The 26613-nt window shown below is 45.8% G+C and overlaps 2 protein-coding genes across 12 annotated transcripts in view; one reads left to right on the forward strand and one right to left on the reverse strand.

Moving 5' to 3' along the window:
- LOC125750518 (carboxy-terminal domain RNA polymerase II polypeptide A small phosphatase 1-like) overlaps positions 1-12968 on the forward strand; it is a 27456-nt gene extending 14488 nt beyond the window's left edge. For 3 of the 7 annotated variants that reach the window (XM_049028425.1, XM_049028441.1, XM_049028452.1), the window contains 7 exons: positions 3424-3578; positions 3931-8077; positions 8756-8857; positions 9346-9402; positions 10215-10307; positions 10429-10614; positions 10844-12968. In XM_049028425.1, the coding sequence (XP_048884382.1) occupies positions 4235-8077; positions 8756-8857; positions 9346-9402; positions 10215-10307; positions 10429-10614; positions 10844-10972 (4410 nt within the window). In that variant the 5' untranslated portion in view covers positions 3424-3578; positions 3931-4234 and the 3' untranslated portion in view covers positions 10973-12968. Of the gene's footprint in view, positions 1-619; positions 1673-3423; positions 3579-3930; positions 8078-8755; positions 8858-9345; positions 9403-9760; positions 10308-10428; positions 10615-10843 lie in introns of those variants that run through there. The other 4 variants (XM_049028470.1, XM_049028433.1, XM_049028479.1 and 1 more) reach the window with 4 other exon arrangements.
- obsl1b (obscurin like cytoskeletal adaptor 1b) overlaps positions 12535-26613 on the reverse strand; it is a 19284-nt gene continuing 5205 nt past the window's right edge. For 2 of the 5 annotated variants that reach the window (XM_049028385.1, XM_049028377.1), the window contains exons 3-26: positions 26127-26396; positions 25722-25982; positions 25328-25633; positions 23756-24022; positions 23222-23494; positions 22775-23050; positions 22414-22692; positions 22060-22332; positions 21636-21911; positions 21077-21352; positions 20725-21000; positions 20346-20621; positions 19997-20266; positions 19567-19833; positions 19146-19418; positions 18622-18888; positions 16072-16338; positions 15714-15826; positions 15321-15474; positions 15036-15197; positions 14708-14812; positions 14361-14627; positions 13959-14228; positions 12535-13700 (exon numbers count right to left, since the gene is read on the reverse strand). In XM_049028385.1, coding sequence (XP_048884342.1) covers positions 13693-13700; positions 13959-14228; positions 14361-14627; positions 14708-14812; positions 15036-15197; positions 15321-15474; positions 15714-15826; positions 16072-16338; positions 18622-18888; positions 19146-19418; positions 19567-19833; positions 19997-20266; positions 20346-20621; positions 20725-21000; positions 21077-21352; positions 21636-21911; positions 22060-22332; positions 22414-22692; positions 22775-23050; positions 23222-23494; positions 23756-24022; positions 25328-25633; positions 25722-25982; positions 26127-26396 — 5732 coding nt within the window. In that variant the 3' untranslated portion in view covers positions 12535-13692. Of the gene's footprint in view, positions 13701-13958; positions 14229-14360; positions 14628-14707; positions 14813-15035; positions 15198-15320; positions 15475-15713; positions 15827-16071; positions 16339-18621; positions 18889-19145; positions 19419-19566; positions 19834-19996; positions 20267-20345; positions 20622-20724; positions 21001-21076; positions 21353-21635; positions 21912-22059; positions 22333-22413; positions 22693-22774; positions 23051-23221; positions 23495-23755; positions 24023-25327; positions 25634-25721; positions 25983-26126; positions 26397-26613 lie in introns of those variants that run through there. The other 3 variants (XM_049028394.1, XM_049028402.1, XM_049028412.1) reach the window with 3 other exon arrangements.

The raw sequence follows: 26613 nt of genomic DNA on the forward strand, positions 1-26613 counted from the left end.
AGGTTGTTATTTAACGACAGGGAAAATGTGGCCCCTGAAGCTAAACCAGATGAGAAGTGCTAGCTTAAATGGCCACTGTGGGGAGCCCCCTGCTAGGGATCGATGTCTGATGCATGCTTTATTGATGGATGGTTTTAAGAGTCCCCTACAGTTTCTGTTTTTCCCAGTCTACTCCCCTGAATGGGGGTGTTTGAGGGTGGCATCTCTATGTCCATGCTTGAGCAGGAGGAACCATGTTTTTCTGTGTGTGTTCCAGCACTTCAGTGCTTTCTGTGTTTTTGGCTATAAAGAGTCCTGCAGGGGTAGGTGGCACTGGTGCTTATGTTCATTATGGTCATGGGAAGTAGTCCTGATGCATTCCAATGTATCTCCCTGATCTCTATAGGAAGTAGCACAGCATGGCCCATGTTAATAACACCTTTTGAAAGCTATCCCCAGGGACATTCTGTGAAGCATGACTGGGGAAATAAGGGATTTCTGACGAGCAGTAAATTATCATAGCAATAACACGATTAAGATTCCAAACAAGCAATATTGATCAGGTTGTTTTAAATAATAATAATAATAATAATAATAATAATAATTTATTATTATTATTATTATTATTATTAAGATTTCAAACAAGCAATATTGATCAGGTTGTTTTGCCTTTTATCTGTATAAGGAACATTTCACATTACATAAGGAACATTTTCTGTTTTACTCTCTCTAATGATGTTTAATGTATCACTGTACATCTGTGTAAAGTGCTTTGGGACGACTCTGATGTGAAAGGCACTATACAAAAATAAATGTAATTGATTTGGAATTTAACAGGGACCCTGCCTCGGTGGTCAAGTAATAGGAGAACCAAATGGAATCTACCAAAACACAATGAGAAATCGTAAACCACACTGCTGCTGATAGACATGAGAGAGGATGATGGCGGGCTCAACGCAGATAATTTTATAGGTGACACTATAATTGTTTAGGAAAAACAATTTCAGAGCTGGTTTCCCCTCTAATTATGTGAGATACTGATAGAAACTGGTTACAACACAAATCATGCACTCAAAGGATTGCTTGTTGTGCAATCCCCTGCACAGGATCCATATTAGTTGATCACACATACCTTACAGTCATGTTTGTGTGTGTGTGTATGTGTGTGTGTGGGAGAGAAAGAGAGAGAAAGAATGTAATCAGTGATGGCATCCCATCCAGCACTCCCTGGGGTCATTCCTTGGGATTCTTGGGATCACCGTGATCCTGTGCGGGATTAGCAGTTGTGGATGGATGGATGTTCTCTCTGTGATCTGTGTTATTGTGTCTGTCACACAGGAAGCCACTCCTCTTTGTGATAATTGCTGGTTTTCCTCTTTCTGTCCGTTTCTTCTCAGCCTAGTTATGCTTCTTAGGCCGCATCTCATGATGTCTGAGGCATATTTGGGGAAATATCAGTGACCATGCACTTCTCAGGGTGCATTTCCCAGCCTGACTGAGAGGTTGATGCGCAGTGTTTGTGTCTGTGAGGTGGGAGGGCAGGATGCCTCTCTGTCTAAGGATGGACTCCTGGTTCCAAACCTCCCAGGTCCCAAGTGCCCAGCACCCAGGGACAGTCAGGGGCAGAGAAGCGGGGCAGGGAGGGGAGAAAAAGAATGCTGATGGGCGATCTGGATTGTCACGTTCCCATGATGTAAGCATATTGTGACGCATGTCATTTTTGGATTGTAACGGGATTAGAGCATTTTGCTTTAAGCTGTCAATAAATCTGTAGAATAATCAAGATGTATTTAAAAATCAGGCATCAAAATAAAGGCCGTCATCTGTTAGATTATTAAAATCTGCAGTGAATTCAAAGTGCACCCTGCTGGGCACAATTGCCGAGTTGTTCGGGGAGTAATGTGCATTACTCTGCCTTTTAGGGAGTGTTTTTTCCAGGCTGCCAAAGTGGTGTCCCAGCCAGCTCACATCTTTGGGGGGAGGGGGGGCTCCTGTTCTCTGCTGGCTGGCTGTCATTTCCGAGAGCTGTTGCAGTTTATGATCTCCAGGATTGTTAACCCTCCCACATGGAAACGAGAGCTTGCTGGCTTGAAATGCTGCCCCCTCCACCTCCCGCCACCACATGACTGAATCTGTCCATAGCAGCCAGAGACACTGTCGGACACCTTGTCAGTTTGTAGTACCAGCTCGAGTGTCAGCCTGCAGAACCCGAGCCGGCTGTTGGGTGCAGGCCCTGATCTGAATAGAACCAGAGTCACCGCTGACGAGTGCTGGGTTAAGCCACCTTTAACAAGCAAGATGGACGAGGGGCTGAAACTGGCTGACATTAGAAAAAGTTGTAACCTCATTAACAGAATATAGGTGCTCCTTACCCCCTCAAACCCCTGGTGAAACTGGAGTTGGAAATTCTTGGGGGCCTGGTTCTGTTTCTCATACTGTATTAATACACTATTGTTGTTTTGGTTAAATAACAGAACAGATGGTCTGGCCTGGTTAAAAGGACATCTGTCTTTAACCCCACCCCATCCCCCCGTCGCCATATTAAAATTAGAAATGGTAAACTTACTGGGCTGTTTTTGACTTCGGGATGGGGGAGCTTAAGACATAGATTAGGGTGCCAGGTTTTACCATATTTTACCACAAGGCGAGTGGCCCAGAGTCCCCCTTCACCAGACCTGTAAGGTGCCTTGCAATGTTTTGTTTTGTGCCTCCGTTTATGGCTTGGGTGGATGCAAGGCGCTATAAATACAGTGGAGCCGAAAGAAGCCGCTGTCAGCAGCCCTCACTTGGCGCTATTTGGGTGTTAGGTGTGCTGTCATTCTGTCAGCTTGATGTTCCTCAGGCTTCCTGTAACTTCAAGGTCACCCTCAGCTGTGGGAACTTCTCAGTCATTTCTGTGATTTAGTTGCTTTTTGTGTGTTTACCCCGAATTGTTTACACTTACGAAGTTCCCACCCCATCGGCTTTGCAGCTCATGGCTGGCATGCGGGGCATACGAGCAGGGCTATCCTGTTCACCAGCTGGTGCCAGGCGCTTAGCTTGAGAATGGAGTAGAAATTTGAAAAGCGCTAAACCCTTCACACTACAGCTGTCAGGTGGCCACTGGCGAACTTGTCTGTGTGTTTTATGGTCATTCTGAGAGGAACGTTACAGAAACACATGTGGGGACAGCATGGTGACCTTCAGATAGGCAGCCTGCACATCTGTGCCAGCTCCTCAGGGCACCATAAACCTGCCTGTGAAACGTTCCTTGATAGTAATCTGGAGTCAGCACTTGAGAGAGAAGCAGTTATGAGTTCCAGGAGGTCACAGGAGGTGAATGGACTGATTTGGAATGAAAACATAATCCCTTATTTCCTCAGGGAATGACCGTATGGTGGCGGGATTGGAGACAGTGGCTTTTGTATGGAGCTGCAGTTCACGTTTGGTGCTCTTTACTTCCAGCAGCCCCAGCTCATGCACCCCCACACCTAAAGAAGCCCCATGGCTGTGGCATGCTACACAGCCTCTTCTGCTGCTTCTGCCACACCCCCACAGAGCAACCCCCCTCCAACAACAACACTCCCCTCCCAGTAGAGGAAAATGGCACTGCAGTAAAGGTAGGTTTCGTCTGTTGTTTTCTGCCCACTGTCAATAAGTCCTGTCTCTTTCTCTCCTTCTCCCTCCTTCCTTTGCTTGTCTTTCACGGTCACATTTTAATGGAGTCTTTTTGGCGTAGTGATCCATGCTAATAGTTAAATAGCTGGAATAAAATAAAGCAGAGTAAGGTAAACTGTAAAGTAATGTCACTGTCCTAAGAGGATCTTCATGGTGGCGTTTCGGTAAGACTAATTCTTAGACACATCATTCCCTATAATCCCCTTCATTCTGTCCTATCCTGTGCTGTTCTGACCCACCTTGTCTCCCCCCCCCCCCCCCCATCTCCCTAAACGTCTGCTGCTGTACACACAGTGCACCTGGGTGTGCTTGTCCTGCCCTCTTCCTGCCCATCGTTGCCAGAGCCTGCCGGTCAGCTGAGGGCGGATCCTTCAGTCTCTTTTTCTGAGTCCGGCCTGCTGGGCGGGTGGTTCTCATGACAGACAGGAGGCCCTCTCCCTGCTCCGCGGGGCTTGACTTCAGCTTACTTCAGCTCTTTATAGTGACTTGATATTCCTGGGGCTGTTTGTCACGTCTCTGAAGCCCCAAAATAAGCCGCCGTGTGTCGCTCCTGGGGGGGACCGGGTTCACAGCTCAGTGTGGAAGTGACCCTCCAGCCATGTCTGTGTGCGCTCTGCTGCCACCAGTGCCACGAGCCAGCCGGCAACCGGCCGCGACCCCGGGGCCCTCTGAAAGCTGCCTGGACTGCTCCAAGGACATTGAACGTTGTGAGTTTTCTGGACCTTCTGAACAAAGTGACCATTATGAATGCTGTGCTGAACATGGTGAAAATCACGGGTGCTGTAAGGCTTATGCTGAACACACTGTACACAGCACTGAATCTCAGTGCTGTACTGAACACTGTGAGACGTGTGAAGAACACAGTTCCTGTGAACACAGTGACGTCTCTCAATGTTCTGTGGAATGCTGTGTGTGTCCTGAGCACCACAGACCCGAAGACAGTGATCTCTCTGAGTGCTCTGCAGAGTACTTTGAGTGCACAGAAGACCCCAGAGCTGAACAAAATTATATCTCTGAATGCTCTGTGCATCCTGAAGATCGGAGACCTTCAAAAGACAGTGACTTTTCTGAGTGCTCTGTAGAGTACTTTGAATGCCCAGAAGACCAGAGACCTCTCCTCCCTAAATGCTGTAATGACCACTGTGAGGCTTCTGTCTCTCTGGAGGTTCCTGGACAAAATGGATCCAGTGATGTTTGTCAGGTTTCTGTAGGAGTTGATCTTTGTGAATGTTGCAATGCATGCTATGGGAATGTTTCTGCGTTGTGTCAGGCTTCTGAAGCCGTTGAGGGATCTGAATCCTCCTCGTCTCCCGTGTGCTTGCAGGGTCCTGAAGAATTTGACTCCGGTGATTGCTCTGTGACAGATTGTGCAGTCTGTAATTACTTCAGATTTTCTTTACAGAATTTGCATTTGAAGAACTGTACTGAGACCCCTGGGCAGAATTGCAGTTCTTCTGACTGCTGTCCTGAAAGCTACCCAAATGAGGACACACCACTAAGAAGCTCAGAACTTCATACATTAAGTAAGGAACATGATCTCCCTGAACAGCACTATGAATGCTGTGCCATTTCTGAAGGGAAGGACTCTTTGGAACAAGGTCAGATTAAATACTTTAATGAAGGTTGTGAGATGTATAACCATATGCAGACTTCTGAAGAAAGCAGGTTTTCTGAACACTGTGGTTCTGTGTCTTGGCAAAATTTTGGGTCACTCCAGCAGCCGGAAGATCCATGTGAGCTTTGTGTTGAATGCGTGGCACTACAGGAAAGTGTGCCTACACAGCCAAGTTCATTCTCTGAGCTCCTGGAAAACAAGGAACCTGAGCAAGGCTTCTTTACTGGACCTAGTGAGTTATTAGAAGATGCTCAGCTCACTGCAGACCATGTGATCTGTTACTTGTCGAAGCGGTCTGAATGCAGTCAAGGTGAATGTTGCCATATCCTGCAACAAAAAGAGCTTTATGTGCAAGATCCTGAATGCTGTGAAACCGCAGAACAAAGTGATCTTCCTGAGTACCAGGAGACCTGTGAAAAAAATTATCTTTCTGAACAATGCGGCACCTATCCACCTATTTCTGAACAATGTGGGACCTACGAACAAAGTGATCTTTCTGAGCACTGGGACACCTATGAACAAAGTGATCTTTCTGAGCACTGGGACACCTATGAACAAAGTGATCTTTCTGAGCACTGGGACACCTATGAACAAAGTGATCTTTCTGAGCACTGGGAGACCTACGAACAAAGTGATATTTCTGAACAATGTGAGATCTACGAGCAAAGCAATATTTCTGAACAATGTGAGACCTATGATCAAAGTAATATTTCTGAACAATGTGAGACCTTTGGACATGATGAACCATCTAATCAAATTGTCAGTCCTGTACACAGTGTTGGACAATGTGTGAAAAACACAATATGTCTCTCTGGTCATGCTGATGAACAGTGTGCATTGTATGAGTGCATTGAGCCTTTGGGACAAATTAAACCCCGTGACACTCAAAACAATAAGACTCCTGAAGATATGAATTCCTCACTCAAGTCCTGTCTCTCTGAAGACTGTCTGCATTTTACACAAAGTGCAACTCCTGAGCTCTTCACAGAAATGCAGAGTCTTGTGAAGAACATCACTCAGCAGAACGTGGACAAGTTTGATGAAAACTGTGTACCTCTTGGTACCTCTAAAGCATCTGATGGTTTTGAATATGGGGGGTATTCTGATAAAAATAAAGTGGTAAATGACTGCAGTGCATCTGAACAGAGGGACCCATCTCAGCACCATGAGGTCCATGAACACTATACATTTTCTGAGCTCAGAGACCACAGTGATGTTCAAGAGAACTCTGTTGATTCATGCATCTGTTTTGAGCAGCTGGAACCCAGTGAATCATGGGAGAACATTGAAGAATATGAGCCATCCAGGCATGAGGAACACCTCACAATTTCAGTTCTCACTGAGATAATTGAAACAGAGGAACCAGTGGAACACAGCATTGAGTCAGAGGAAGCAACAGGATACAGCCTTGAACCAGAGGTACTAACAAAACATAGCCTTGAGGGAGGGGAACTAGCAGAGCACTGCTCTGAACCTGGAATTCTAGTGGAACACAGCTGTGAATCAGAGGAACTAGTAGCATACTACCCTAAGCCAGTGGAACTTGCAGAATGTAGCTCAGAATCCGAGAATTTGGCTGAACACAATAGTGAACCAGGGGAATCAACAGAACATAGCCTTGAGCCAGTGAAACTAGGTAAATGCAGCTCTGAACCAAGGGATCAGGCAGAAGGCAGCCCTGAATCTGGAGAACACAGCTGGGAAGCAGAGGAAGCCGCTGTACACAGCCCTGAGCCAGGGGAACTAGTAAAACATAACTCTGAACCTAAGGAACAGGCAGAACACAACCTTGAATCAGATGAATTAGCAGAACACAGCTCTAAACCCAGGGAACCAGTGGAATGCAGCCTTGAGTCAGGGGAAATTGAGAAATGCTGCACTAACTCCAGGAAACCAGTGGTACAGAGCTGTGAATCAGGGGAACTGATTGAACATAGCTCTGAATCCACGGAACAGGCAGAACACCACCCTGAGCCAGAGGAACCATCACAACATGGCGTTAAACCAGCGGAACAGCTTGAGCCAAAGGAAATGACAGAACACAGTCCTAAACTCGGGGAATCTGTGGTTCTGAGCTGTGAATCAGGGGAACTGGTAGAACATGGCTCTGAACCGAAGGAACTGGCAGAACAAAACTCTGAGCCAGGGGAATCAGCAGAACATAGACTTGAACCAGCAGAACAAAGGTCTGAGCAGAGGAGAGTTCCTGGATACAATACTGAACTAAGCGAGCTCTCTGATTTCAGTGCTGAGAAAAGGGAATGGCCCAGCTCTGAACAATGGGAACCATCCAATTTAAGAACAAAACCGGAGGAACCAGTTGAACGGGGAACTAATGAAAGTGAACTAGTTATACACAGTTTTGAACAAAGTGAACTCTCTTATTGCGGTGTCAAGGAAAATGAGGCACCTAAATCCAGCTTTGAACAAAGCATACTGCATGACCACAGCCTTGACAACAGCCCTGAACAAAGGGTACCTCTTGGACCCAGTATTGGATTGTGTGAATCTCTGAAACCAAACGAGCATTGTGAACCCTATGAAATAAGCAAGATGCCTATACACTTGTGTGAACGCAGGAAATCTTCTGAAGAAGCTGAATATTACGAACAGTTGAAGGTTTCTGAAAACACTGAACCTAGTGACCACGGTGAATGTGCTGAAAAGAGTGAACTTGAATGCAGTGACAATGGTGACTTTGGACACCTGAATATCATTTATCAGAGTTCACACTCTGAAGAACTTCATGATGAGGCTGAAGTGTATGATGACGGTGATGTCCCTGAGGACTGTGACTGTCACTACTGCACTGACTTTGAGGAACAGGTACTTGTGTTAGCTTGTGGGTGAGAAAACGTTAGCTGTTTGTTTTTGTGAGCGTTGATCTCTGGCGGCATTCAGAGTATCGGTGAGGCTGGAGAATATCAAGTAATACCTGTCAGTCAGAATGACGACCGCAAAATGGATGACACTGTTGACTGAAATATAGGCTGTATAGTTTCCATATGGAGCAGCGATGTCAAAGTCAGTGTCACAGGATCCGATCGGCCCCTCCTGACCGATGTGTTTTGGTTATTCGACCTGTTGTTTTGAGATTTGACTTGATTTAGCAAGCACATTTCCCTGCTTTCTCTCAGATGTTGAGAGTAGTTCTAAAACGGCTCTGTCCCCCTGCTCCACACAGAAGTGTAACCCTAGACAACACTGGATAGTCACATGCTGTTACCCACCCTCTGGAATTTCACTACAGTGGGGATAGTGCCCCCATTTGCCCCCTTGTGGATGTAATAATTATGCAGGGTTGTTGTCAGTTGTTATAAATGTAATGGTTGTTGCAGTAGAAATCCTGGTATGTTGGATTGTTAGCTGCTGAAGGTGTATGATATAATTTTATAATAGGATCATGGACGCACAATATTATGATATGTCAGTAAAGATATTTTGCATAACTTGATTTGCTTGACATTGTTTTGTTCAGTTTATTTTTGTGTGCTGTTTCTGTAGGTCCCAACAAAGACCCTGTTGCCTCAGATAGAGTCCACAGATGAGGGCAAGATCTGTGTGGTCATTGATCTGGATGAAACACTAGTTCACAGTTCCTTCAAGGTACAAGCTCGTGGCACCTCTGGTTGACTGTGGCAAACCACAGGATTTAGTATATGCATATGGTTCACTTGATCTGTGAATAGGAAGAAACTAATAAAATAATCAGGCTCTCCACTGAGGGAGGAGAGTGGCAGCATGAATCTGTCCCTACATGTTGTGATCCTTTATCTGAGTTCTAACTTTATTTTTTTAACGCTCATGTTCTTGATGGCTAACTAGTTGAAAAGACTTGGCATAAATCAGATTTAGGAGGTGATTTTTGTGATTCAAGCTTTTATTATTCTACGATTGCACTGAGTGGGTTAAAAAAATTAAAAATGAAAAATTATAAAAATGTGAGCTTTATGCCTTTATGTTTTGAGCCTTTCTGCAAACCAAAGATAGTCTTCCTCTCTACAGCAAAGCTGTCCTCAGGAGACTTGTTTTGCTTATTGTCTGATGTGCTCTGTTGCTTTATGCTACCTAATTTGTTGCATCTGTTTACACAGCCTGTGAACAATGCTGATTTTATCATTCCAGTGGAAATAGATGGCACCGTCCATCAGGTGGGTAATTTGTTCTACGCCTCGTCTTCTTATTTCAGCACCTTCTAATTACAGCTGGTGATGTTCTCTTATATCACTTGATGCGTAGAGTAGCTCACCGCCTCTGAAGTGCAGGGCTGAAGCATGTAACGGGCTTTGGAGCTGCCCCAAGTGTGTGGAAGGCGGCGCTGGTGTTTGGTGTTGCTATCTGATGAGCTGCTTCTCTGGCTAAGAGGCTGTCAGTTCAAATTTCCCTGAGTTCTTAATCTGCATAGTTTCACGATGTCCGGTTCTGGATTCTTTGAAGCATTATGTTAATGAATTATTTAATACTAATGACGATGTTATGTGCTGGTGTCGGGTTTGCTGCACCTTCCAGCAGTCTAATGGAGTGACCAGTGGTCCAAGAACCTGAGGCAGCAGGCAACTAATTCAGCTTCCCAGCCCCACAAAACAGCCAGGCTTTTGGGATGAGGTCGGGAATGGGCTTCCTGAGCTTCTTAAAGGGCTACAGCAGCATGTACTTGTGAAGAAGAGCATCCCCTCACAGACAAACACAGGTAGAACCTGTGGGGTTTCTGACCTGGGCCTGGTTCAAGTAATCCAGGATAGGTTGTTTAGGACGCCAAAGCCTACTCTGGATGACTTGGCTCAGGAGCACGGCCAAAAGCGACAGCCGCTGAAGTTTGAGCTTGACGCACTGTGGGGTGTGATTAGGCAGGCTCTGAGTGTCTGATGTGTCCACTGTGGTAGGTTTAACACTTTCATTAGTCCATGAATCTCATCTGTTGTGCTTCTGAGGACTGAAGCTGTGTCGTGTTCCTTTAATCCAGGTATATGTGTTGAAACGCCCCCATGTGGATGAGTTTCTTAAGCGGATGGGAGAGTTATTTGAATGTGTGTTATTCACAGCCAGTTTGGCCAAGGTAAGTTCTTCAAGGCCATCTGTCCCAGATTAAACACTGCTCTGTCAACATTACCATGACTCTGCCTTGACTTCCTCCTGAATCATGTCTCCCCCTTGTGGCCTTTTTTTCTTTGACTCAGTACGCTGATCCTGTATCCGACTTGCTGGACAAGTGGGGGGCCTTCCGCACCCGGCTCTTCCGGGAGTCTTGTGTCTTTCATCGTGGGAACTACGTTAAGGACCTGAGCTGTCTGGGTCGGGAACTCGGCAAGGTCATCATTGTGGACAACTCCCCAGCATCCTACATCTTTCACCCAGACAACGCTGTGCGTTCCAACCCCCCCCGCCCCCATCGCCGCTACTGCTTCTGTGTCCTTCACACTGCCATTCATCTGCATCACTAGTACCCTTCTTTTGTTGCTGGTCTTTGTCTTTCCACACTTCTGGTTGGTCTCATGTCATCTTCATCCATGGCTAATGATTTGTGTTGGTGTTTCTCCTCCTTCTCTTCTCCTACCCCCCCCCCCCCCCCCCCACATACACCTTGTCCATCAGGTCCCCGTTGCTTCCTGGTTTGACGACATGTCCGACACAGAGCTTCTTGATCTGATCCCATTCTTTGAGAGACTCAGTAAGGTTCAAGATGTGTACACTGTCCTCAAGCAGCAGAGGAAGACAAGCTAGCATAGTTTGGGAAGGGGGGTCCCCCACCCTCTTGAACAGCACCATCCCAGAATTCCATTTATGGGAAATGTGGGAGAGAAGCAGAAAAAAGGCTGGTGGCAACCTGCTCTTCTAAGGACTCTCAGGGCTGTGAAGAACCTACAAGCAGAACCATGAATCCTTACCGATTCCATGCAGAATGATGCAGAGAGGAAGTTTCTCCAGCTTGATGCTTTTTGGCCTGTTCTGCAGATTCAACTAAAATGTCACCTGTTTTACGGTGAGATGCGTGTGACTGAACTCTGGCGTCACAGTGTTCAAAATGAAACTGAACTGTTTTGCTTTAAAATGCTTTTTGTAGGAAAGTTAAACCTGATCTGAGGGACAGAACATTTTAACACACATTCTTTGTGTTCTGATGCATTAATCTCACTTGGACAGCCTGATTGGAAGTCACCTGAGTCTTTATTATACTTCTTGCTTTTGATTTTGTATGTATTTTTAAGAAAGAAAAACACCTTTTTCCCACTTTGAAGAGGGAGCACTGGAAGGTCCCATTTGTTTCAGCTCCAGCCTTTGATAGACTGGATTAACTCCCTTCAGCTAATGGGCCTTGCACTTCTATCTTAGGTTCTGTCTTGTACTGTATTTACAGATACATTGGTACCAGTCTGTATGGCGAGAATTTATTTTTTATACATTTCAGGACAAAAGCGAGACAAGTCAGTTTGTTGTATCTGTTAAAGTGGATGTATGTATATATTTTTATTCTGCATTACAATGTTGGTGAAGCGCACACTATCTTTCTCTGTACGTTATGCTCTGAGTACTTTCTCTTCTATGGTAAAAAGGTCCTGCTTGGTGTAACCAGCTCAGTGCTCAGTCCCTCTGCACACTGTCTTTCTATAGGCTTTTTTTTTTTTTTTTTTAGGAAAAATGCATGTTAACTGTTCTGCATATTATATGAGTAAAATTCTAGGCATTTGCCATTCTGTTCTGTTATGACTAAGGTAGTAGTAGTATACCTGGATAATAGTATTTCTTTTTGAGAGCTTGTATTCAGTTAAAACATGGGGTCACATTTGACCACTGTACAAATTCAGCATTTTAATTTCAAAGTGTTTTCCGCTAGGGTCAAGCCACTGTTGTACTGAGGCTAACGCCAGTGCTGTGTGACTCTGTGCAGGGGCATTATAGTATTTTGGGACATCTCCTGGATTTCAGGGTTAATCACCACTATACTTTGTCATATTTGCATTTAAACAGCTAGGACAAGATGTGCACTTTGATCTCTAAATACTTAACCATATTTTATATAATTGCAAAAAAATATTATATAGAACATTTCCTGTTTTTTATTATTATTTTGAGCTTGTGGGAAAATGGTTTTAGTCTGTTAAATGAAACTGGCATCTGCTGCTGTCAATGGAAACTGCTGTACAGCCACAGGACTGTACGAGATGCTCTTTTGTCTGTAATTAACCTATAAAGGGTGATTTGCAGTAAACAAGAGTAAAAAAAACACATTTGGAAATAACTAGTCACTGTAACTGTGTTGGTAATTCTGAGTACAAGGTCAAGTGTTCAGCAGGAATTTAATTTTTATTTTATTTTAAACCACATCTTAGGTCTGTTAGTCGTGCAACTCTCTGTCAACCTGCAATTAACTTTGAGGTCAGTTGTCATTTATTTCTGTACCTTGTGATTGTGGCTTCTAACACAATGGAAGAAGCAGATTTTATTCCCTCTCTCCCTGTAGAGAATGTATCCGTAGAGTGTATCTTCTTAACTTTCCTGCTCTGTGTCTTGTACTTTAATTCCAATACATGCAAGTATTTGTGGTCCTTGCACATGGAATTCAAAGAAACTAAAATTGGCATTAATATACAGGAGTTTCTGAATGATTTGGGAACACAGTACAATTAACAGTAATTGTAATCCAGCTGTGAACAATTATATATGCAGTATGTAATGCATTTTGTGTGGAAAAATTAAATACAAATTATTCCAAATATAACGGTTGCTTTGAGTGTGGCTTGTCTCATCACGAGTCATTCCTGACCATCATTCGCAGGTGTGGACCCACAAAGTGAATGTCATCTGTCTTATTTAATTAGGAGTATTTTCCTTCTTTGAGTAATGCAGAAAAACTTGAAGATGTGTACAGAGGGAAACTGCAAACAAAGAAAAACAGGTGAACACAAGAATTCTGAAATATAAAAACAAGAATTGGACCATGGACCAAATTCAGATCTATGTTTTTAGTAGCTGGTTATTTTTTTAAAAAGGTGTATAAGTTAAACCTGTGTTCATTTAAAAAAAAGGATAGTCACCTTCCTTTCTTTGTTTGCTTATGTGGGGAGAACATGAACAGTACTGGGACATTTTTCACCCATTGAAATCTGGACCTTGCAAAATTCAGGTCTTGTTACAGGATAATTTGGGTGTTCCAATTAAATTCTTTTAAAATGATTTTATTGGTATATGCCCTATGCACATTCTTTCTTATAAATGAATAACTGAGTCTGCTCCAAACTCCCCCTTTGGATCCATAGTATCACAGTCCTGCATGGTTCTTTACTGGTTCTTTACTGATTCTCCTCATTGAGCTAAGCTAGGGTTGGCTGTTTAGCTGACCAGCTGGGCTGTGTTTGGAGCAGCCCAGCTGCTGCCTTGGTGCCGGTGGTCACATGGTTCCTGTACCCCCTCCAGTGATGGGCCAGGCCTTCCGTCCGGGTGGGCTAATCACCTGTACAAAGTGAAGGTCAGAGATTTAGCACTCCATCATATGACATTAACCTAGTCATGGACGTGGAAACTGATATAATTAAAGTTTGCTTTAAATTATTTGTAGATAATGTTTTTAGATTGTTTATCACTGCATTCTTAATGATGCCCAGGTACTTTACCCCTGGCTCTGGTTCCAGAGCCATGGGTCCCTTTGTAACATGGACAGTCCATGCAGAATGGCTTTTACAGGGTGCGACTCACTCCCAGCTGTTCTCACCATTGACAGAGAGCTTGGCGCAGCTCCTGGCTTTCCCCACAGTGAACTTGATGAGGCCCTGCATGTCAGGGGACGTGTTCCTCAGGGTGAGGCGATACACAGTGCCAAGGCTCTCCAGGAACACCTGGGGGCCTGGCTGCAGGGTCTCCTCATTCAGGCTCCACAGTGGGGGGCGGGCGGCCGGTACCGACAATTCACACTCAAAACGGGCCTTGTTAGGGGCTGTCACCTCCACGTCTTCCAGTTCCCGCAGAATCAGCAGCGCCTGGGCTGGTTGGAGAGAGAGGGTTTATCTTCCACCGGCTTCACACCCATTTGTTATCTGGCCATGTCTAAGGCTATGTGTAACCCGCCCCTTTGTGGTGTTCTCCTGGATTCGGCACTTGCCCAACGGCCCCTCACCCTCCACTAATAGCTGAGCAGAAGAGGTATGCTCTCCTACTTGAACACTGTAGGTCCCCTCGTCTTCCTGGACCAGTGGCTGTATCACCAGCTTGTGGTAGCAGCCTTCACTGTGGATCGTGAAACGCTCCAATGATACAATCTCGTTGACCCCCTGGAACCAGTGCACAGTGGCCCGTGGGGATGACACAGTGCATTCCAGGATCACCCTGTGCCTCTCCAGCGCCGTCCGGTCCCGAAGTGGCTTCACAATGGTAACCGGGAGCTCTGGGGGAGGTGGTACGTCTAGGTCAGGGCAATTTGTTTGATCATAGGTGGGCATTTGTATAGAAAAGGCTACACTGTACCGTTCACCTCCAGGTACGCTATGGACTCTGCCCCCCGAGCGGCAAATCGGATCTCTCCAGAGTCCTCTGACATCACGTTGCACATCAGAAGAAAATGTTTGTTCCCTATACAGTGCAACACAAAAAGTGCCCAAGATATAGACTACAGCTGTAAGAATCATTCAGTAATGCCATTAATGTCAGCTAGGGTCCACTTCCAAAATCTGCATCAAGATCCTTAATGTAATTCTAGTTCACTAATTACTGCCACCTAGTGGCCACAGCTAAGCATTTCAATAAAAACAAGGAGCAGATAATGGGGGAGGTGCTTGAGTGGATAGGCTCTGACCTTCCTGTCGAATTTTGATCATGCTGGTGGGTCTTATCTTCTCCTCATTCCTGAACCACTCCCCGGGGACATCAGCACGTGAAACCTCACACACAAATACAGCATTCTGGTCCTCCTGGATCTCCAGGTTCACCAGGTCCTGCAGCACCTCCACCTCCCTCTCTGAAGAAGTAGGGACCACAAACGGGCCTTAACAGACCACCAGAATGTGTCCTTCCCACAATGAAGGACAGTTCACTAAAAAAGGCCAGAGGAAGTGCTAGGAAGAGCGGCGATAAATGGTACCATAGATGTCCATAGAGCAGGATGCCCTGGCATCTCCAGCGTCACACTCATAGGTCCCCGAATCGCACACATCACACTCCAGGATCTGCAGGAGGCGCTTACGCCCCATAGAGTAGATGCGATGGCTCTTGCCTGGTTTCAGCTCAACACTGTCCTACAGGTGGGGAGGAACCGGTTTGGGGGCATTATCTCCTGTTTGCTCTTTGCAAGCGAGTTTGAGTCTGAGTTGGCTGCCCTTTGTCAGAACTATACTATCAGTATACATAGCCTATGATTTAAAGTCTGTTATATTTAGCCGTGGGGTGACTTTGAATTGATGTATCATGTTTCTGGAAAGTATAAACTGCTTTCTTGGAGGGTTAGGCATCACCTAGCTGGAGGATATCCTCTCACCTTCAGCCACCTCACCCTGGCATTCTGCCTGGACAACTCACACTCAATGGAGGCTAATGAACCCTCTGGCAGGCAGAGGTCCTGTGGTTCCTTCAGGAATGTCACCGGAGGTTCTGGAGATGGTTGAGAGTGAAAAAGGTTAAGCCCAGAAGGTCTGCTGAATCTGCTGAACATTTGATGATTAGAATCCTCTTAAGTGAGTTTGTATTCACCCCTTGCCTGTTTTCTGTTAGAAATTTTCTTCTTGAACACCGAACACAAAATACCCCTGCCTGACCTGATTGTCTATCAGCTGCATTTGTTTAATTTTGATCGTGTTATTTTGAACCTCTCATTTACTTGTAAGCTGCTACCTCACCTTTAACAGTGAGCCTGGCCAATGACCTCACACCCTCAGCTGAGAAAACAACGGTGCCGGTGTCCTCCAGAGTGAGACTGGAGAGGGTGAGGCTGTGAACCTGCCCCTTGGATGTGATTCGCAGTTGGTGGCTGGGTTTAAGGCGGAGCCCATCCTTCTGCCACACGCCCTCCACATTGCTATGAGATAGCTCCACTTCGAAAGTGGCTGTTTCCCGTTCAAGTACTTCCATGTCAGTCAGTCCTCTGGATATGGTGATCTTCCTTGCTGTGAGCAGCAGAGAAAATCCTAATATTATACATGGTTGACTTTAACAGTAATAATAACAATTATGATAATATTATAAAGGTTCTGTATGTGTAGCTATTATAAACATGCAACATGCTGGGAGACTGGGAGGGGATACAGAGTTGCTCGTCTGAGTCAGATTTTAGCGATGTGGTGCCCTCCTCTGGCCAGGCCCACATTCTCAGATGTGTGTTCATGCAGACATGCGTTGAACGGGTTCCATTTATAACTTTTACTGATGCCATCAGACACTTTCAGAGACAAAAATTTTTGTTGCTTTGACAGTATTGAGAACAATGAACAGAGTGAAGCAGAGACGGGTCGAAGCTATTTCTCCATCACAGAATCAAGACCTTTTGCCTGGCAGCTATTTCAGGGTTAATGACATCTATCTCAGGGCTAAAACCAGCTATCTCAGGACTAATGGCAGCTAGCTCAGGTCTAACAGCAGCTATATCAGATATAATACCAGTTATCTTATGGCTAACAACAGTTATCTCAAGGCTAACAGCTACACTATATGGAAAAAAGGATTGGAACATATCTCAATCATTAAATTCAGGTGTTTCATATAGACCCATTGTCATAGGTGTATACAATCAAGCAACTATCCATGCAGTCAGGTTTATACACATTTGTGAAAGAATGGGTCGTTCTGAAGAGCTCAGTGAATTCAAGCTTGGTAGTCTCATAGGACGCCACCTTCTCAATAAGTCAGTTTGTGAAATTTATTCCCTGCTAGATATTCCATGGTCAACTATATGTGGTATTATTGCAATGTGGAAGCATGTAGGAACAGCAGAAACTCGGCCACAAAGGGGTAGACTATGTAATTTAACATGGTGGGGCCATTGAGTGCTGAAGCGCATAATTCACAAATGTTGCCAGTGCTCTGTTGACTCAATAATTGCATTAACCCCAGCACAAAAAAATGTGTCTGGGAGTGTCTTGGAATAGGCTTACATGGGCGAGCAATAAGTGAAATTCCAAGCATGGGATGGAGTGGCGTAAAGCACACACCGCCACTGGATTGGAGAAGTGGAAAAGTGCTCTGTGGAGTGATAATTCAGGCTTCTCTGTCTGGCAGTCTGATGGATGAGTCTAGGTTTGACGGATGCTAGGAGAACGTTACCTGCCTGACTGCATTGTGCCAACTGTAAAGTTTGGAGGAGGGACATGGGGTTGTTTTTCAGGGTATGGGTTCCAGAAGAATGGCAACTGTTATATATCGATGCTTATGGATTTAGAATGGAATATCTCAGATATAATGGCAGCTAGCTCAGGTATAATGGCAGCTAGGTCTGGTCTAATGGCAGCTAGCTCAGGTCTGAAGGCAGGTAGCTCAAACCTAACGCCAGCTACCTCAGTCCTAATGGCAGCTAGTTTATGGTATAGCATTCTCAGGGCTAACAGTAGCTCAGATTCAAAGGCAGCTATCTTCAGAGTAACAGCAACTATCTCAAGGGTAATGCCAGCTATCTCAGGACTAATGGAAGCTAAACCCGAACTAATAGCTGCTACCTCAGGACTAAAAGGTGCTTGGTCAGGGCTAAAGGCAGCTATCTCAGGACTAATGGCAGCCAGGTCAGGTCTAATGGCAGCTAGCTCAGATATAAAGGCAGTTATCTCAGGACTAACAGCACCTGACTCAGGGCTAATGGCAGCTACCTCAGGTATAATAGCAGCTAGATGTGGTCTAACGGTAGCTAGCTCAGGTCTAAAGCGACTTAGCTCACACCTAATGGTAGGTAGCTCAATCCTAATTGCAGATTGTTTAGGGTTAATGGCAGATTTCTCAAGGCTAACAGTAGGTATCTCAGATATAAAGGCAGCTATCTCCGGACTAACAGCAGCTAGCTCAGGGCTAACAGCACCTATAACAGAGCTAATGGCAGCTACCTGATGACTGATGGCACCTAGGTCAGGTCTAAGGATAGCTAGCTCAGTTCTAACAGCAGCTTTCTCATAGCTAATGACAGCTGTCTCAGAACTAATGGCAGTTACAGTAACTCAGTTCTAATAGAAGCAATCTCAGGACTAATGGAAGCTAGCTTAGGACTAATAGCAGCTAGCTCAGTTCTAATGGCAGCTATTTCAGAGCTAATGGTAGCTAGCATAGGATTAATAACTGCTGGCTGAATACTAATGCCAGCTAGCTCAGGTTTAATGCCTGCTATCTCAGAGCTCAAGGAAGGTAACTGATTGAGGTTTCAGCCATAAACAGTTAGACGGAGGTCTGTAGTAATAAAGACACACACTTACACTCCACGTTCAGCTTTCCTTGCGTGCGGTCATGTAGCGTCTCGCAGCAGTAGGTGCCTCGGTCAGAAATACCCAGGCTGTGGACAGTGAGGGAGCGACGGTGCCCCTCACTGTTCAATGTGTACTTGGGCCCTGGCTGAATGACCAATCCCTGTCGCATCCACTGCACCTCTGCTGCCTCCAGGTTCACCTCCACTTCTAGTGTAGCTACTCCATACTCCTCAGAGACCACCGATGCCATCTTCTTGGTGAAGAGCACCTGTGCCTCTGAAAGCCAACAGCATGAGTCAGTGTTTTTACTATTCTTAATTCTTGCCTGTTTTTTCTTTGGCCTTTTGAGTTTACTGTTTGAACCTGTGGGACAAACCAGTCAGCACAAGTTAACCACACCCCTGTGGGGGTTCTCAGGGGCACCAAGAGAAGCCTTCCTGTGTTCTGCTGGCTGATGCTTCTGGATGCCATGCAGGTGGATCCAGTGTAACTCAGGTGAAGGTGATGGTGTCTGGTGCTGGAGGTCAGCTTACCCTGCACCTGAAGATAGGCCTTTGACACAACACCCTCGGCTTCCACCACAATCCTTCCACCATCTGTCAGCTGGCAGCCGTGGATATGCAGCATGTGACACAGCCCGTTTCTGGACACACTGATCCTGCCATCGGTGTTGGCGATCATCTCATCGTCCCAGTACCACAGCAGCTGCACGTCCTCTGGGGAGACCACACACCTGAAGGTGGCGTCCTCACCCTCCATCACTGTGGTGTTGTGGAGTTCAACAAGGAACTCAACCACACGAGGCACTGGGCGGGGAGGGGACAGGTAATGACAGTCCTGGCAAGAGCAAAACCTGTGTATTTTGGACCCCCTTTTTACGAGTCATTCCAGAAAATTTGTTAAATACCAGAAAAACCCTAGGACGTGTTCCCGTTTTACTGGAGGACCTCTTACTTTTCACCACGAGTCTTCCGCAGGTCCTGTCGTCCTTGGACTCGCAGGCATACTCTCCGGCGTCTGCTGGCATTAGCCGGTGGATGGTGAGGGTACGTTCCGGGCCATTAGCACGGATGGTGTACCGTCGGCTAGGCACAATTTCCACATCATCCTTTAGCCACAGGACATCACCTCTGAGCTTGTTGAGCTCACACCGCAGGGTGACCAGGCCATTCTGGTGTGCCAATGTGTCCTCCAGGGCTTTCACAAATTTCACCCTCATCTCTAAGACAAACATTACTATTTCACCACTTTGTTTTTCTAAACAATTTTCAAAGAACCAATTTCTGATTAACCTTGGGAAAAATGTCCTGTTCAAATTATCTCATGCCTCTAGGTTTCGTTCAAAACTTAATAAATGAGGTGCTGGTGTCTTTGCGGTGCCCACCTTTGACCAGGAGGCTGAAGTGCATGCGGTCCGTGTCAGCATCGCAGGTGTATTCCCCACTGTCTGACCTCTGCAGGGGGTCAATTGTGAGGATGCGATGACTCCCCTCGCTGCTCAAGTGGAAACGCTCCCCAGCCACGTTGGTCCAGTCCCGCATCCAGCAGACAGTGGAATTGTCCTGGGACACCTGGGCATTCAGCATGATGCTCTCACCTTCATAGCCCACCAGCACATTACCCTCATTTTTGTTCAGGAACTGAACAGGTGGCACTGTCAGATACGAGGGACCCCGATTAGTGAAAAAGACAGGTGTGACACACTGATGCATGCGCTGAGGTACCAGTCATACCTTGCACCTTGACAGTGGTGTACATCTTGTCATCAATGGCATCGCATGTATACCTCCCCGAGTCTGAAGGTTGGAGCCCCAAAATGATGAGTCTCCTAACAGTACCGTAACTCTCCACACAGGTTCGGGAGTCTGAGCTCAGAACACTGTCATTGCAGTACCACTGTACCGGGGCATCTGGGTGGGACACCTCACATGCCAGAATGAGGTCATCTCCTGCCACGAGGCACTGCTGCTGTTGGCTGATTGAGTTACCTGTAATGGTCACTGGGGCCTCTGCAGAACAAGCCAGCAGCTGGTTGTCATCATTACGTTTATCATACGTTATTATGAGTTACTCAACATGACCATTTAGATGAATGCAGTATGTTTGTCATACCTTTCATGGTGACATTGAAAACCACTCTGTCATCTCCAGCGTCACAAATATATTCACCAGCATCTGTGAACTCGGCGCTAAGGATGATGAGGGATCGGAAGGACCCTTCCTCCTCATAACAGAAGCGCTCGTTCTTGATGATCCGCTTACCATCCTTGTACCACATGACGTTCCCGCTGGCTCGAGAAAGCTCACACTCCAGCACCAGGTCATCAGACACCAATGTTTTTAGTTCAGTATTTATTTCTTCTTTTCTCAGAATTTTTACTGGTGGCTCTTTAAAAAACAAACTGAAAAATTATTTTAAAAACAGGGTAAAAAAAAAGTGCAATTTCTTCAAGAGAGACCTTACCTGTGATTTTGACTTGGAATTCCATTTTGTCATCCTTTGTCTGACAAATATATTTCCCAGAATCTGCCACAGTGGGCGACAGTATGGTTATCTGGCGGAAGACACCATCCTCTGTGATTTCGATTTCATCACCCACTTTGATTTCCCCGCTGTCCCTTATCCAGCTCACTGGTGCCTCCGGGTGAGACACTTCACACCTTAGCACCAGCGGTTCCCCAGCCAAGGCCTCTGTGGGCTGAGGCATCTCTCTGAGATGGACAAATTTCACTGGGGCTTCTGGAGTAACAGAAGAATGAATCCGTGGGAATGCTGAAATCGGAAGCTGATATTGATACTACTGGGAGTAAAACCTGAAGTGAAATCTGTTTCTATTCCTTAGATGGAGATGCCTTGACTCTTATATCTCAACCTGTGACCTCCTGGTACTATCTAACCTATTAAATGTGTATGAGAAGAAAAAAATGCTATAACCATACAAAAACCTGTTTCAGTCAAGATTTACCATTTATGGTTATTTGAAAAAGAAAGACTATCAGAGATTATGTTGAAGATCACACACCTGTGACAATGACAGTAAAGGTCACAGAGTCTCCAGTGGTCTCACATATGTAATCAGCTGAATCCTCAGTAGTTGCTGCTGGTATGATGAGTCTCCTGTGGAGTCCATCGACCTCCAGGAAGAGACCATCCATGTCCTCCAGCTGCAGGCCATCACGGAACCAGCGGACCTCCGCCTCTGCCTTAGAGATCTCGCAGCTCAGAACCACCTGCTCTAAAGCCCACCCACACAGCTCCACATGTGATTGGTTGGGAGACACTATATACACAGGGGCTTCTGGGAAATAAAAGAGAAAATGAGGCTGAAAGACAGAGAATCCATGGAAAGAGTAGGAATTTGTTCCACTGATATGAAAGAGCCTCAAAAATTGTCTATGCACCCAAAGTAACTGGATAGCACAACAGTGATGAAGAACGATCCACACCTGTAATGCTGAGTTGGAAGAACGCGGAGTCATCAGCTGTGTCACACATATACTCTCCTGAATCCTCAATGGTGCTGTGGGGAATGGTCAGCGTCCTATATGGCCCCTCACTCTTCAGTTTGAACCTGTCTCCCTCTTGCAGCTTCTGGCCATCCTTGTACCAGTGCACGACACTGCTGGAGTGAGACAGCTCACAACTCAGGACCACCTCCTCTGATAGGTTCAGCTCTAGGTGGATGTCCTCCTTGGGATGGACGATCATCACAGGAGGTTCTGTGGAATGAGGTAACATGACAATGCAACCACCCTAAAGACACACATCTCACTGTGTTTTTTTAAGGAAATGCTCCAAACCTCGTATTTGCACTGTGAAGAGGACCTCCTCATCTCCTGAGCAACATGTGTATGTCCCAGAATCTGACGACTGAGTTGACTGGATGATCAGCCTTCTTGTGGTGCCACTGGCCTGGATGATGATGTTGTTGTCTCCATGGTGCTTTTCCATTCCATCCTTGTACCAGCTGACCTCTGCGTCTGACCTGGACACCTCACAAGACAGGAACAGAGGGTCCAATTCCACAATTCTTCTGTGATGGTCTTCTTCAGGCATGTCCATGAATGTCACAGGTGGTTCTGGAGATAGGAAAGCAGCACTTATTCAGTGGCCACATGTTACTATTATTCATGTTATTTCAAAATCCAAACAACAATTCACCTTGAACGTTGACGTTGAATGTAATGACATCATCACCTAAACTACAACTGTAAATTCCAGAATGGGATAGGTCTGCTGATTGGACAGTCAGCTGTTTCACAGTGCCCTCTGACTGGATGTTGAGTCCAGTATGTGTGAAGAGCTTGACTCCATCCTTGGACCAGCAGACTTGCTCAGTGGGGTCTGTGACTGCACACTGCAGGATGATTGGGTCACCAGTTTTGACAGATGGGTTTTTCTGAATTTCAGGAAGTTCTACAAACCTTGGCGGTGGAGCTGCATTTAAGATGGTAAACAGCATATGAGATCAGGGAAAGATCCTATTTCTACTGATCATTAATGGACAAAGGGCAGGGAACGGTAATGGCTGTATGCTAGGGAGCTCAGTATGACATCCCGTTAAAACCAAGCCCAGAAAGACTCTGTGTGGAACGACTTTAAGCTTACCTTCAACCTCAATGTTAAATGTGATGACATCATCACCGGAATCACACGTATAGGCCCCAGAGTGCAAGAACTCAGCCGACTCAATGATGATCCTTCGCATGTTGCCCACCGATTGGACAAGAAAACCGTTCTTCGTGTTTAGGTCTGCCCCATCCTTGGACCAGTGGACAGGGACTGTGGGGTCTGACAGCTCACAGTACAGTACGATTGGCTGCCCAAGCTCAACACGCTTGTGTGAGTCCATCTTCAGGAGGGGTGTGAACATTGCTGGAGCTGCGTGAATAAGGACAGTCATGCATGTTGTGGTAGGAATTAAATGACCTGCACCACACATAGAGTGTACAGATGCATGCCTAAGACATTTGGCTTAGCATTGCCACCCCACCCATATCTCAATATTCTGTTTTCTCAAGGTTCTCCAGTTTGAGATGTGTTTGACTGTGTTGGCAATGTTAACCTGGAGTAGAGGTTTGAGAAATGTATACATTGCAAAACATGCGCAATATGTAGGAACAACGTTATGGTCGGGCATACCCTGCAACAGAAGGAAGGCAGATTCTCGGATCCCAGTGGCAACAAAGGTGACCTCTGTCCTGTCATCACAGAGCTCCACCCCTTGAATGAGCAGGGAGTGGCACGTGCCAGATTGTTGGGTGGAGAATTGGCCATTGTCTTCAACCTTGGTGCCATTCCAGAACCATGATCCAGTTGCTGAGGCAGAGAGTTGGATGATGAAGTGGGCCTCGTGGCCCCTACGCACCAGGACATCCTGCAGTGGTTTTTCCACCCTGAGCACAGGGACTGAGACATAGAAAAACACAGTTAAGGGGGGCATCATCTCCACAAGCACCTACACTAGAAGCCAAAATTGTGGAAACACCTAGCATTTTTGGCATTGCACTTTAAAAATTTCTACACGTATATTGTGGTAATGTTTATAAACAATCAAAGAACGTTACAAATATTGTGCAATGGATGATTAAATAAGTAACTGGGGCAAATGTTGAATAAAGATCTGGAATCTCTAAAAATTTGAACTGTTTCCACAATTTTTTGCACTAATGTATAGATAGAGGTAGAACTGGCAGGTAGAATGAGGAACCTCGCTGAGACTGTGAGATGGAAACTGCTTATACGCTCCTAGTGATCAGTTATAGTGAGTGATCACTCATGTGAATCAAAAAGCTTGAGAGAGAATCATTCCTGTAAAAACATTTTTTTATACATAACAACGGTAATTCTTTTTTTTCTTTCTTTCTTTTTTTTTTTTTACTTTACTTTGATGCCCCTACTTTGCTTTGAGGTAACCCATCTGCTTCTATCTGTTGCATGCATTGAAAACATTACAAGAAAAAGAAAGTCATTTTCTCTCAATGAAAAATATAGTTTCATCAAAGTTTATTGTTAAATGCCAAAAACAAGCCAATGAGAGGCAGCAGCAAAACCACAATTAGCTATATTTTATGTATAGTACTGTATTATAATGTATTTGAGTTGTACATTTCAGGGATTTAATTTGTACAGTACTGTAATTTGAAAAGCGTTTTAAAATGATGTACTGTGTTTTGAAAGAGTCAGTAAAATGTAGTAAATAGCGATGCTGTCCATTCTATTACATTATTTTCATGTAATAAATATACAAATGTCAATTAGATGGAAATCTGCCTGAGACATAAAGAGAGGAAAAATATTACATAAAAGTCATAATGATCATCCGCTTATAGCGATCAGTTTCACCCAAACAGACGTGATCATACTACTGATCACTGCATTTAGTTTCGGCTTACGTGGATCCATATTCTGCAAGCATGGTATTACCATAATAAATAGGATCCACTGAACTTGACAATGTTGATAATCAGAATGGTGAGACATCAGTGTTACATCGGAACTCAAAATTCAGAGCAATGTAGGAGTAAGACTGTGGTGTAAGACTGTAGCCCGTCACTCTTTGGACATCCTGAAGCTCACTGAAATGTTAGAAGACCTTTGTGAAGACACAGCCGGATAGCTATATGCTGCAAACAGTCATCAGCACATTCTGTGATGTTATACACATCCCTTTACCCTCTCAGAGTAGCATCTTCACAGGAGCCTTTTCCTCACCCAAGTGCACTGTGCTGGGGAATTCCACATGGCTGCTCCTGCCGTACTTGTTCATGCTGCAGACACGGAAGCGATAGTCGGCTTCACGGGGCATGTTGTCACCCAGCACCTCTGCCGAGGTGGCACCATCTGTGGTCAGGCACTGCAGCCACTCCTGGGAACCTACTTCCTGTTGCTCCACCACATACCCCAAGGGGGAGCCCTTGACCACATCCTGCACTGGCACCCAGGAGAGCAGGGCTACGTTGGCACAATTCTCGCAGATCTGAGCATCTGAGGGGCAGCTGGGTGGGGCGTGTCTGGCAGCTAAGAGCAGGGAATGAAAAGAGCAGCCAGTGAAATAGGCACATAGGTGGGAAAATAAGTAAAGCAGGCAAGAGAGAGAGATGGTCACCTTTCACTCTGAGTTTGGCAGTAGTCCGGGACCGACCCACGGTGAATGTCACTATACCAGAGTCCTGCAGCATGGTGTCAACAAACACCAGGATGTGGGTTTTACCGAAGGACTTGATAATGGTGCGGTGGGTGTCCCACAGCTGCAGTCCATCCTTGTGCCACTTGCTGTCCATCTCATCCTCAGCCACCTCCACACAGAAGGCTGCATTTTCACCCTCCAGGACCTCCAGCCGGCGTGGGAGTCTGCGGGTGATGGTGCCTAGGGACCAAGACATCCCCCAAAAACAGAGAAATGTGATGGGTTACTCACCCAGCACACAATGCAGTCTGCTGGCAAGGTGAGTACCAAAATGCACTTGTTATTGGAAGCCCATCCTAAATGAGTAAATAAACATGCTGTCACCTCTGATGGCCAACTCTGCAATGCTCCTGCTGCCATCTGCTGTTTCACATAGGTAGACACCATCATCGTCAGCACCCACATCACGGATGGTCAGTCGCCTTCGCTTGCCCCACTCCTCCATGCCGTACTTGACACTGGCCTGCAGCCGCCGATCCTCCAGGTACCATGTGACTGGGGCGCTGTCATCGGCCACCTCACACTCTAACACGGCCAGGTCACGCTCACAAGCCTCCACATCCTGAAGTGGCTGCTGGAAGTGTCCACGAGGCTCTAAGAGGACAGTGGCGGGGGAGTAGAGGGAGTAAGGGGGCACGTGTGACATAGCTGTCACTTCAAATAATCTTGCCAGCCGGCATGTGCAGTTCATCTGGAAAGCTGAACTGCTGCTGGTCTTCAGTGTTTATCTCAGTGTTTAAGTATGCACTACAAGGTCCTATACCCCCTACCAAAACTCCCAGGTTTACATTTGAATTTCAGTCCAGCAGGC

This window comes from Brienomyrus brachyistius, chromosome 1 (assembly GCF_023856365.1).
Source record: "Brienomyrus brachyistius isolate T26 chromosome 1, BBRACH_0.4, whole genome shotgun sequence".
Lineage (NCBI taxonomy): Eukaryota > Metazoa > Chordata > Actinopteri > Osteoglossiformes > Mormyridae > Brienomyrus > Brienomyrus brachyistius.